At 41.6% G+C, this 13,645-nt stretch overlaps 1 protein-coding gene across 15 annotated transcripts in view; it reads right to left on the bottom strand.

The window, feature by feature from the left end:
* The window catches only part of FAM13B (family with sequence similarity 13 member B), a 100,794-nt gene that overhangs the window by 64,425 nt on the left and 22,724 nt on the right, over positions 1-13,645 (bottom strand). For all 15 annotated transcript variants that reach the window (XM_055144087.1, XM_055144086.1, XM_055144091.1 and 12 more), the window contains exons 2-4: positions 4,818-4,984; positions 2,324-2,515; positions 1,707-1,919 (exon numbers count right to left, since the gene is read on the bottom strand). In XM_055144087.1, the coding sequence (XP_055000062.1) occupies positions 1,707-1,919; positions 2,324-2,480 (370 nt within the window). In that variant the 5' untranslated portion in view covers positions 2,481-2,515; positions 4,818-4,984. The remainder of the gene's footprint in view (positions 1-1,706; positions 1,920-2,323; positions 2,516-4,817; positions 4,985-13,645) is intronic.

Genomic DNA, 13,645 nt, shown 5'->3' with positions numbered 1-13,645 from the left:
GCAAATCGCTGTCATCCCGTTGCTCATCGATTTGTTCGAGCGGGCACCAGGAACGTCTCTCATTGAGAGACTTATTCTTACTGTTTTTGGCATATACAATACGCACGGATAGCTTGCCAGGCTCTGCCGCGCGGGCTCGATACTCTCAGTAACTTGCCAGGCTCTCCGAGAGGGACAGAGGAATTTAAAAAAAAAAAAAAATCAGGGACCAGAGAGGTAATACAGCAAGTAGGGCATCTGCCTTGTATGCAGTTGACCTGGATTTGATCCCTGGCATCCCATATAGTCCCCCAGCACTGTCAGGAGTGATTCCTGAGCACAGAGCCAGAAGTAACTCCTAAGCATCATTGGTTGTGACCCAAAAAGGAAATAATTTTTTTTAAAGCATTATATGCTAAACTTTATAACCTTATATAATAAAACGTATATCCATTACACAGGCATCAACACCATTTGGTTTTGGGAACATAAGTCTTTTCTGCCTACCATCATTTTTCCTGTTCCATTTCAGCTTAACTCTATCTTTTGTCACCACTAAAAAAATTAAAAAGGACAAACCAACATTTTTTCCTTTATTTGACTTAGAATCTGATGCCAAATTTAATATTTTATTTTCTTCAGTCAGATGTCCAAAAACAAGATATATTCCAAACCTCAATAGAATTTTTTCTGATTTCTACAAAAACTTGGGTTTGTTTTTTTTTGGGGGGGACCACACCTAGCGATACTCAGGTGTTACTCCTGGCTCTATGCTCAGCAATTACTCATGGCAGTGCTTGGGGGACCGTATAGGTTGCCAGGAGTAGAACCTGGGTCAGTGGCGTGCAAGGCATATGCCTTATCCACTGTACTACTGCTCCAATCCCTCTGCTCAGAATTTCTATCAGAACAGGTATAAAATCCTCAGCCAGGACTAGGGAGGTAGCTCAAGTACAAAGTACCAGCCTAGCAAGTACAGGGTCCTGCATTCACTACACACCTCTCCCATCTTGCAGGATTCCGCCCCCCAGAAGTGCTGGGTATGGCCTCTCTAAGAAGTTAAGTAAATATGAGCTGAAGAGAGAGCACAAACTGGAGCACATGCTTTGTATGAAGGAAGCATGGCTTTGTCCCTGAGCACTGCCAGTATGGCCCCAAATCAAAATATAATTAATACAAAACAACCCTTTCACCTGCCTTTAAAATAATAAAAAGAACATCCTAAGCAACACCACTGGTTATAACAAATACTCTGCCACATTTGTCATTTTATCTTTTTCTTTCTTCTTACTTTCCACTCATGTTTTTCTTTTCTCTTGTGTCCTCTCCTCTTATATCTTAGACTAAGACCATTAACAACAACAAATAGTGTCACAGTTCAAGAAATTGAACCAGACCATACAGTTCCGAGTTTATGTCCACAAATGAGAATATAAAATTTCTGTAATTATTAGTTACACATCCAGGTTTCTTAAAATTAAGAGCTTTGAAGTTAATGTTAAAAGACTGATAAGAATCTGGGGCTGGAGAGATAGCACAGCGGGTAGGGCGTTTGCCTTGCACGCGGCCGACCCGGGTTCAAATCCCAGCATCCCATATGGTCCCCTGAGCACAGCCAGGGGTAATTCCTGAGTGCAGAGCCAGGAGTAACCCCTGTGCATCGCCAGGTGTGACCCAAAAAGCAAAAAAAAAAAAAAAAAAGACTGATAAGAATCAAATCATGTTACCTTGAGAAAGCTGCATCAAGTGAATATGAAAACTGCCTGGGATAACAGGTTCAGGAAGTTCTTGAAGAAAAAACCTAAGAAGACTAATAGCTGAGGGAACATCTGCTTCCTTAACCAAATCCACCTCTTCTCCGCTGTCGTATCTCTGCCGAAGCCACTCCACTGTCTCAGCATTTCCATTGACTTGAAAAAGTCCTTGTTGCTCCAGACCTCCTGCATTAATTCAACGCAAAAATTAAACAAGCTGCAACTCTAACTAGTCACATATGCTCATCCCGCAACTAACTTGGAAGAGCCATACTTCTGGAAAGCCACTCTTTAGCAACTGCACTAAATACCTTCATATCATACATCTAGAAATGCAGCACTTCTTGAGGAATACTCTATTTTATAGTACCCATTAAAAATATTATTGCCCGCCCAGTGCCCATTTAAAAATGTTCTAGTCTGAATGTTTCCAATGATTTTAAAATAAAAAACATAATAAAATGTTAATAATTTCAGTCTTTCCTCATGACATTGGACTTTCCATAGAGAAAAAAATTCAAGGCAAAAGGGGAAACAAAAAGTTGATTTTATAAAACAAAGGCTAGCACTGAAAGTAAGGAAATGTATACCATGTTCCTCAATATAGTCCACGACGTGGCGGACTATGAACGGAACCTCATTGTCTGGATGTCCTCCCTGCTGCAGCTCATCAAGTGGAATTCCAAATATTTTGTTAGCAAGAACGGAGTTGCAGTTACTCAAGGAAGGGGAGGAGCTCTTCCTCATATCTTTTTTGCAGCCAGAAATCAAAGCTGTCTTTTCTGCCAAATGAAAGATAAACAAAAAAATAAGAAAAAAAGGAAAATGCTGTAATGATTAACAGGTGGCAATAGACTAAATACATTAAAAAAATGTTTAGCATCTAAATGTTTTTATCTATTAAATATGTAAATATGTCTGTTACCTGGCCCATGGCATTTCCCACCAATAACACTCAATACCATCACCAATTTAGTTTCTCTAATATGTAATTACTTTTGAGTGGTCCCCCAGTATTTAAATATTTATCAACCAGTCAACCAATGGCAAAACTGATTATTAAACTTAGCAAATGACATGAATGTCCCGAGCAAATACGGCTCCAAGAAGAACTTGAATGTGCTTGCCCAGCAAACAGCAGACCAGGTCCAGTGTCCAACACCACAAAGGAGTACAACTCCCAAGCTAGGAGTAGCCCCCTGAGCAACACTAGGTGTGGGCTCCAAAACCAAAACAACGGGATCTTTATTAGGCTTATTAATGAAATTTAAAAAGCCAAACCCAATCTATAAACTCTGCTATATAAAATTCACCTAAACCCTCAATTTCTAAGTATCCAAGAGGGGAAAAAGTAAGAAAGAGGCAAATAATAATCATTTTTCATAAATGATACAAAGAACCAGTTCTTATTTCTACATGACAAAGCAGTCTTAACACTTATCTACATAGGAAATTAGGTATCAATTTCAATAAGAATTTTTAATGTGCTTCAAAATTATTCCCAAAAAAGTTTCCAATGTAGTCAGAAGAATTAAGTTGTCATTGAGAAACTGTGATCAAAAAAAATTAAAACAAGTTCATTTTCTACCCATTCATATTAGAAAGTACTGTTTTTAGGTTTGCTCTCTCAAGTCCATGTTCTCCCTTTAATTTTGTTCAATAAAAACTATCTTATTGGGGGCTGGAGCGATAGCACAGCCAGCAGGGCGTTTGCCTTGCAAGCGGCCGACTCGGGTTCGATTCCCAGCATCCCATATGGTCCCCCAGCACCACCAGGAGTAATTCCTGAGTGTAGAGCCAGGAGTAAGTCCTGTGCATCGCTGGGTGTGACCCAAAAAGAAAAAAAAAAAAAAAACTATTTTATTGGAGCTAGAATAATACTATAGTGGGTAGAGCGCTTGCCTTGCATATGGCTAACTCAGGTTTAATCCCCAGCATCCCATGTGGTACCAGGAGCACCACCAGGAGTAATTCCTGAATGCAGAGCCATCAGTAACCCCTGAGCTTCCCCAGATGTACCCCTAAAAATAAACAAAACCTATCTTTCTTTAAAAATATAAAAAGTATTTTTTGAGTCAGAAAGAGAGAGACAGACATAGAAAGATTGCACTCATCTATGGTATATAGAATAACAGAGTGGGAGACTAACACTCAAGAACTGTAGAAATAAGTACCAGGAGGTTGACTCCATGGCTTCGAGGCTGGCCTCACGTTCCGGGGAAAGGTCAACTCAGAGAAGCGATCACCAACTACATTGTAGTCGAAGGCCATGTGGGGGAAGGGAGTTGCGGGCTGAATGAGGGCTAGAGACTGAGCACAGCGGCCACTCAACACCTTTATTGCAAACCACAATAGCTAATTAGAGAGAGAAAACAGAAGGGAATGCCTTGCCACAGTGGCAGGGTGGGGTGGGGGGGAGATGGGATTGGGGAGGGTGGGAGGGACACTGGGTTTACGGGTGGTGGAGAATGGGCACTGGTGAAGGGATGGGTTCCAAACTTTGTATGAGGGAAGTATAAGCACAAAAGTGTATAAATCTGTAACTGTACCCTCACGGTGATTCTCTAATTAAAAATAAATAAATTTAAAAAAATATATATATAAAAAGTATTTTTAAAAGAACAGTACATGTGGGAGACCCAGATTTGACTCCTGGCACAGAATGATCCCCAGAGCACACCAATAACAACCCCCAACAAAGTACTATAATTAGCCACTGAGCTGATGATAATGAACAAAACTGGCTTTTTAACATTACTCAAGAGAAACATAATAGCAAATAGATAAATCTACTCAAGATTCTAAGCTTTACAAAAATTAAGTCCACATATATAATAGCCACTGAATCAAAAGCATGTCATGCTATGACTGAGAAGCAATTCATCTAACTTAAGAAAAAAAATGGAAATTAACCTAAGGGCAGCAAAATCTCATAAATTTACATTATTTTTAGACATTCTTCATCCACTCTGCACACAATGTGCCTGCTAATAACTACAAAACTTCAATAAATAGCAATGAGATAAACCCAGAATCTCTGTATACATACAATAAGGGTTAATTATCCATTTGAAAAAAACTTACCTTTGAGTACTTAAACACCTAAGTTTAAAAAACGGCTTGTGCACCAGCTACCCTCACTGAGCAAGCATTCTTTTGTCATTTATGGCTGTTTGAGATTATGGCAGAAGATCAGCCTGTAGTTCCTCATTGAAGAAACGCAGAACTCGATCAGTACTTCAGCAGTTAATCTAGGACAAAAAAATATATATGTTAATGATGGAGAGATAGCACAAGGGTTAAAGTGCTTGCCTTACACACAGCCAATCCTAGTTTGATCACAAATAGGTCCCTCAAGCACTTCCAGTAGCAAGCCCTGAGCAAAATAACCAATATTAAGTCCTGAGCAAAGCCAGGGGTGGTCCAAAACCACCCCCAAAAAAATTATTTTAGGGGCTGGATAGCATAGCGGGTAGGGGTTCGATTCCCAGCATCCCATATGGTCCCCTGAGCGCGGCCAGGGGTGATTCCTGAGTACAGAGCCAGGAGTAACCCCTGAGCATCGCTGGGTGTGACCCAAAAAGAAAAAGAAAATTATTTTAGTTCCCCACACCTTTAATCATGAAAGAAGACTAAAGATTGAAGTATATTTTGAAAGGTACCTGTAGAAAATCTGTCTGTGACCTACTTAGAGAACAAGGTTTCAAATTATGAAGTCTAACCTGGAAAAGAACTGTGACTACTAACATGGGAAGCAATGAAGGGTCTTCAGGTATTGTGCTATGCAAACAACCCAATCTCCTCAACAGATTTCCTGTACAAGTATGCAAGCACACAAATAGCACACTCAGCTCCATTTCGTCCTCATATTCAGAAACATAAAACCGTTTACAGCTGAAAATATCAAACACATACTCTGAGCTTAGGACTGCACTTTACTCTGTCATGTTAGTTGTCTGATTTGGACAGGTAAGAGCACGTGCTGGAAAAGAGCAGTTAACAACCAGAAAGACTGGGCCAGAGTGATAGTACAGCAAGTAGGGCTTTTGCCTTGCACCTGGCCGACCCAGATTCAATCCCCAACTCCCTGAGCCAGGAGTAATTCCTGAGTACAGGGCCGGGAATAACCCAGCATCACTGGGTGTCACAAAAGAAAAGAAAAGAAAAGAAAAGAAAAGAAAAGAAAAGAAAAGAAAAGAAAAGAAAAGAAAAGAAAAGAAAAGAAAAGAAAAGAAAAGAAAAGAAAAGAGGCTGACATTCAGTATCACCTCCACTTTTCTATAGATATTATCTGAACAACTTCCATATTTCTGAGCTAGAAATAGCTTATATAAAAATAAAAACCTATACAGCTGTTAAATTAAACAAATACAAGATGGTGGTAGAAAGAAAATCAGTCTCCTTCCCCAGCCTAATGAATGGTAAAAGATTAGCAAATGGACTCGGTGACTTAGAACATCTCCCTACAAGCATAAGGTGGTGAGTTCAATCCCCACATGGCCAAGAATGAATCTGGCTGTTCTGCTACCCCTGGTAAGCAACCCATTCCCATTCCCCCCCAACCCCCCCACACACACTCACACAAAATATGAGCATCTCAGCCAGGAAGTACAAGCCCTGGCAAGCACCTGCATGTGAGCACCACAGTAGCCTTCAGCAAACACTACATGACCAGAATGTACTCAAGCACAACTGAAGAGTGCAGCTGCCAGCAGCAGGCACGGGCCCAAAAAAGAGTGGAAGGAGTGCAACCCTCAGCATGGTGGGCAAGTAAGCACAACTGAAATGTGCAAGCACCACGGCCAAGAGTGTGTGCGGAAACCTCCATCATGGCAACAATAAAGAGAAAGCAAGGGAGAAGGGAGGAAGAAAAGCAAATAGGCTGGGGAGAGAGGGAAAAACCAATCTGGCAAAGTGGTTTGTATTTATTAACATCATCTGCTAGGAATTCTAGTTATCCACTAACTTTTCGTAAGCTCAGTAAACTACACTGCAGCATTCTCCTGAACAGGATGCAGGGAACTGAGAGAGTATTATCATTTAGTGTGGTTTGCAAAGAAATCTTTCTAGCTACATGCAGGGGGAACATGAAAAACCATGCAGAGCTAGGAAGATAGTTCAAAAGGCTTACTTGCATGTGGAAGGTCAGGGTTTGACACAAAGCAGAGCACTGCCAGGAACAGCATCTAAGTCCTGCAAATGTGACCCAAAAACAAGAACCCAGACACCAGAGAGACAGAACAGTGAGTAGAGGCTTGCCTTGCACATGGCCAACCCACGTTCAATCCCTGGCATCATTTGGGGTCCCCTAAGCACTATCAGAAGTAATCCCTGAGATGGAGAGCCAGGAGTAAGCCCTGAGCATCACTAGGTGTGGTCAAAAATAAAAAGAAGGGGCTGGAGCGATAGCACAGCGGGTAGAGTGTTTGCCTTGCACGTGACCAACCCGGGTTCGAATCCCAGCATCTCATATGGTCCCCTGAGCATTACTAGGAGTAATTACTGAGTGCAGAGGCAGGAGTGACCCCTGTGCAGTGCCGGGTGTGACCCAAAAAGCAAAAAACAAAACAAAACAAACAAAAAAAATCTAAATACACTAAGCCAACTTATAAAAAAAAAAATGTAAAAATAAAAAGAACCCATAGGGTAGGAAAGCCATATACCCACAACATATTGCCACAATCTTTAGCAAGTGAAATATCCTGAAATGTCTGCTAAAGCATGTAGTTACCTACCTGAAAGACAACTTCAACGTTATACATTAGGTTGGAGAGACAGAATAGCAAGTAAGGTACTTGCTATATACACAGCCAAAGCAGACTCAATTCCCAGCATCCCATAAGGTACCATCCAAATTATCCCTGAGCAGAGACCCAAGAGCCATGAGCACTGCCAAAGTAAGACCCCCCAGTTTTTTTTGTTGTTGTTGCTTTTTGGGTCACACCCAGCAATGCACAGGGGTTACTCCTGGTTTTGCACTCAGAAATTACTCCTGGCAGTGCTCAGGGGACCATATGAGATGCTGGGAATCGAATCCGGGTCGACTGTGTGCAAGGTAAACGCCCTACCTGCTGTGCTATTGCTCCAGTCCCCAAATCCAAAACATTTTTTAAATAAAATTGTTATGAAATTTCCTTTACCAAGGATAACCAGGAAGATGTTTCATGTCATAACAAAAAGAAAGATCTAGCTGATATACAAGGAAGATTCTCTAATGAAGCTTTTTTTGTTTGTCTGAAGGCAACACCCACAGGTATTCAGGAACTCCTCCTGACCTGGTGCTCAGGGGTCTCTCCTGGCATTGCTTAGGGGAACATGTGATACTGGGAATCAAATTCAGGGCCTCACATATGTGCTCTACCACTAAGTCGCATCCCCAGCTCCATCATTAGCTGAGATTTAGAGGCAAGTTCTATACATCACTAGCTACCCAGAAACAAGTATCTCATTAATAAAACCAGGAACCAGTTATCTCTACAACTACTAAACAATCTTCTCTTTCCTAAAGCTTAGGATGTACAGTAGGAATCTAAAAGTACAAATGTATCCTTACTACTAAAAACAAAGACATAATAAACCTTTCAGGTTCATTCTCTCAGTCTCACTCTCGCCTGAAGAGCACAGATGAAGGGGTAAAGAGTATGATGACAAATATGATGAAGAAATCATTAGCACCTAACATTAAGTGAACAGTAATTATATGCTAGTCCATTCTGTACATTTTATACGTATTGATATTATTATTATTATAACCCTTACTTTTAAAGATTCACAAGTGCATTAAGATTCACCAATTTACCCAGAGTCCCACAAGCAGAGGCAGAATCTGAAGACTATGACTCAGAAGAATGTAGCTCCTAATGTCGTTGTTCTTTTTTTATTTTCGGGGTGGGGAGACGGAACCCATACCTGGTGTACTCAGGGCCTACTCTGGCTCTGTGCTCAGGAATCACTGCTGGCGAGGCTCAGGGGACCCTATAGGGTGCCAGGGATTGAACTGGGGTTGGCCATGCACACAGCAATGTCCCTACCACTGTAACATCTCTCTGCCCCCCTAAAGTCCTTGTTCTTAATCCCATACTATACTACTGATCTATGTGAAAATCTCACAATTTAAAGTACCACAGAATCTTATATTTTAGCACTCAAATTGTTTGAAATCTCTGGGTTACAGTGTTATTTGAAATTAAGGAGCTACTTTGTCTAACTTGCTAAGAGATATTTAATGAGGTCAGGTCAGCCTATGCTTTGGGCCTGACGAGCAAGAATTATTCACAGGAGGCCTCTATCTAGAGCACACTGCTGAGAGCATTCAGAAGAGAGTGGCTTAAAATAAAATTCCTGTAAATAGCAAAATAACTTTTGACATTTAGTACTGTTTCCTGCCCTTTTTCAGGTCTTCAGTTGTTTAAATATTCCCCTTATACCTGTAGTGGGTTGAAATATTACCCCCAAATTCATATCCACCAAAAATGTGAACTTATTCAGAAATAGGGTATCTGCATAATACAATCTGATGAAATCACCCTAGACTTGGAGTGATGTCTATTTTCTGGTGTCCTTGTAAGAGCAGCACAGAGCAACAAGGTTGCATGAAGAGGGAGGCAGAAACCTCTGCTTTGCTGTCACAAGACAAGGATCAGCAACTAACAAAAACTGGGAGACAAAAAAAAAGAATTCTCTCCCAAGATCTACGGATGAAGAGGGGACCTGCCCCTTAATTTGTCGGGGAGGGAGTTGACCACACCCAGTGATGCTAAGGGGTTACTTCTGGCTCTGCACTCCAGAATTACTCCTGGTGGTGCTCAGGACCATATGGGATGCCCAGGATGGAATTTGGGCAAGGCAAGTGTCCTGCCCAGTGAAGTACCTCTCCAGATCTAGAACTTTAATGTTAACCTTTGGCCTTTTGATCTGTGAGAGGGAATTTTTAGTTTTAAGATTACTTCATTGGAGGGCTGGAGCAATAAATAACACAGCGGGGAGGGCATTTGCCTTGCACGTGGCCGACCCGAGTTCAATTCTCAGCATCCCATATGGTTCCCTGAGCACCTCCAGGAGTAATTCCTGAGTGCAAAGCCAGGAGTAACCCCTGAGCATCACTGGTTGTGACCCAAAAAGCATAAACAATTTTTAAAAATTAAAAAAGATTACCTCATTCCTCATTGTACTAACTTTTCGTGGAAACCCTAGAAACAAACATAAAATCTAAACTACAATTCTAAAAGAAAAATAGAGGTGCAACAGAAAAATGTTTTCCAAAGAGGTCTGAAGAAATATCTTCAGATAGGATTCAGTAAATGCAAACAAAGCAGGTAATATACTAATTTAAAAGTTTTATGACTTTACAAATAAGATACACTGTAGATAGAACACCATCCACTAAAATGCCATTTTCATGAGGAAGATATTCAAACTACCTTCAAACTATTCAGTATATGAGAAAATGTTTTTGACAAAATAGGATACAAATCACAGAGGAAAACTTTTTTTTCTGATTTTTGGGCCACACCAGGCAATGCTCAGGGGTTTCTCCTGGGCCTGCATTGATGAATTACTCCTGGTCATGCTTGGGAAACTATATGGGATGCCAGGGGTGGAACCCACGTCAGTCAAGTGCAAGGCAAGCTTCCTACCTGCTGTACAGTGCCCCCAGCCCACATAGAAAATTTTTTAAAAACTATCTCAATAATTACTAAACTCAGAACCAAAAATCCTATCACTACCCCACAAAGAGGAAATGTACCCACAATGAGGCTGAGTCTCAATACAGATGGTAAACTGTGGAAACAAAAAAAAAATTGGGGGGCCGGAGCGATAGCACAGCGGGTAGGGCGTTTGCCTTGCAAAGCCAGGAGTAACCCCTGAGCATCGCTGGGTGTGACCCAAAAAGCAAAAAAAAAAAAAAATTGGGGCTGGAGCAACAGCACAGCGGGTAGGGCATTTGCCTTGCACATGGCCGACCCAGATTTGATTCCCAGCATCCCATATGGTCCCCTGAGCACCATCAGGAGTAATTCCTGAGTGCATGAGCCAGGAGTAACCCCTGTGCATCGCCGGGTGTGAACCAAAAAGAAAAAAAAATTAAGTTAGCCAAGGTTGTGGCTCAGCAATAGTACACTTGCCTTCCATGTGAGGCCCTGCATTCAATCCCTGGCACCATATGGATCCCCCCCACACAGCCATGAGCACCCACAAATACTGAGCCAGCAGCAGCCCCGAAACACTGCCAGTTGTGGCCCCCAAACAAAAACAAAATATTTAAGCAGGCAGTAATGGAGAGATGGCTCAAATCTTGAAATATACTCTGCACAGGGGAACCCTAGATTCAGTACCCATTTAGAGCACAGCACCCCATTCCTACCTCAGCATGACTGAGTATGGCCCAAAAAGCAAAAAGGGAACAAAATTTAAGCCTGCAGACAAGTGCTGTGGTGTCTAAGTCAGAGAAAGGTTAAGGTGAACAAATGTATCCCTCCTTAGCACAAACTCTAAATTTACCAAATCAAAAGAAAAGAGGCACCTCTCTTCCAGTTCAACATGAAAGTACTGGAAAAGCTGCCAATATGCTCTATAAGTGTTCCCTTCTAGCCTGAGAGATTGACAAGGAATTAAACTAAGATGCTTAGCAGTATTCAACCAAGCCAACACAAAGGTTAGACAAAAGTCTCTACAACACAAGCTCACCTGTCAAAAGTTCATAGGCACTACTTAAATCAGGAAAACACCAAGTCATATTTAAGTCTACTATTAAATTCATACTGGCTTTGCAGTTAAGTCATTTAGTGTAATTAAGCATAACTAAAAGAGAATTCAAGACTACAAAGCTTTGTAAATTAAAGAACACTCTAATCTCAAAAGTTTGCCTTTAAAAAGAAGTGGAGGCTCAGGAAAAGAGCTGAAAGGCTGCAGCATATGCTTTGTCCCTGGTTCAATGCCCCACATGGCATGATCCCCAGGAATAGGTGGTAGTAGTTACTGAATACAGCCAGGTGTGACCCAAACCCTCCCTAAACCCCCACCCCCGAAAAAAAATAAAAGTATTTCTGCAACAATTATTACCTTTATATCTGAGGTTTGCCCGTCTATGGGTACTAAGGCACTACTTGGGGGATAACCCTTTGTTGATTCCACAAAGAGGCAGCACATGCATATTCCATAGGATGACAGTCTGTGATACCAGATACAGCACAAGCATTTCTCACAGACTGCAAACCACTAAATGCAAAACACCTCACCTTGAGACAGCTCATTATTCCTCTTATTCAAAATACATAGGCAAAACTGGCTGCCCCTAGAAGTAACCTATTAGTAAACAGCCTGGCTATTTTTGAGAAACTCTCAAAAGGGTTGCATGTCCACAGTCAATTACTTTATAACCTCCAGCCAGGATTTCAAGCTATTCAAACCAAAACAAAAGTAATAAAGCCAGAGGGAGGACAAAATCTCCTGTGGCCAAATTTCCTCTCATCATCTATTCGCCCCAATCTCCTTAATACTAAAATCAAACTTGCAAAAAATATCTCAGTTGTCTTCCACTGCCTAGAACTCTGGACTCCTTTTTTTGTTCACCTTTCAGACCAGTGACCTAAAGTAGGCTTCTTCAACCTCATTTTTTTTAGGTGGGGGTTGAGGGTTAAGGGTGGGGTATGGTGCTCACGAATACTTTTGGCTCTGCTCTCAAAAGATCATTCCTGGAGGGGCTGAGAAAGCCATATGGAGTGCCAGGGATCAAATTCAGCTGGGCTGCATGCAAAGTAAGCAGCCTACCTGCTATTGCTATACTACCATTCTGGCCCTGTCCTTCAATCTCTTTTTTTTTTCTTTTTGGGTCACACCCGGCGATGCACAGGGAATTAAGGTTTTTGCATGGCGCCATTTTGGTTGACATATTTGGTCCCTTGTGCACTGCTAACAGGGGTTACTCCTGGCTCATAACTCAGAAATTACTCCTGGAAGTGCTCGGGGGACCACATGGGATGCTGGGAATCGAACCCGGGTCAGCTGCATGCAAGGCAAACGTCCTATCCACTGTGCTATCACTCCAGTCCCTCCTTCAATCTCTTAACACCTGTGAACAGAGGACATATAGGAGAAAGATTTCACAAACCAGCTGACATTTTAGACAGAACAAAAAACAATGAAGATAATATTTTATTTATAAACCCAATGTTATAAAATTAATTTTTGGTAGTGTGACATCTACTGCTACTTAGCTACTGCACAACTAAGGAAGTTTGTTTGACCAGCACCATTTCACAGACTATGCAGCTGCAGAGCAGAGACCTAGAATTTCAGTTCTCCACCTTTATCCTAGAAGTGGGGCTTTATTCAACATACAGAGTCTAGATGCAGTTCAACATACGAGGTCTAGACATCTAATTTAATAAGCTCTCCAAACAATTATAACGTATACCAAGTTTTAAGTCTCTGCAGCGTACAGGATAAACTCAAACTTCACATGATCCAAACTTGTCTCCTAAGGAGACAAGCACAAACTTGTCTCCTAAGGAGCCACTCCTTATCTTCACCCACTCTCTTAGCAGTACTTAATCATAGTTGACCCCTGAACAATGAATGAGCATTGCACACCTCCCCGCTACACCAAACACACACACACACACACACACACACACACACACACACACACACACACACACACACACAGAGGAAAAAATCCACAAATAGCACAGCAACTAGGGTAAGGTGCTTGCCTTGCACAAGTATCCCCACCACCCCACAGGGTCACCTTAGCACCACCAGAAATGATTCCTGAGTGCAAAGCCGGAGTAAGTCCGCTGCAGCCCCAAAACAAAACCAAATATTACAGGTGGCTGTTATTTTGAGGGACCACACACCTGACAGCCTCTTGATGCTGCCAGCTTTGTATTCAGAAGAACCCAACCGAGTCC

This window comes from Sorex araneus, chromosome 6, assembly GCF_027595985.1.
Source record: "Sorex araneus isolate mSorAra2 chromosome 6, mSorAra2.pri, whole genome shotgun sequence".
Classification (NCBI taxonomy): Eukaryota; Metazoa; Chordata; class Mammalia; order Eulipotyphla; family Soricidae; genus Sorex; species Sorex araneus.
This window is presented reverse-complemented; position numbering and strand designations above follow the sequence as displayed.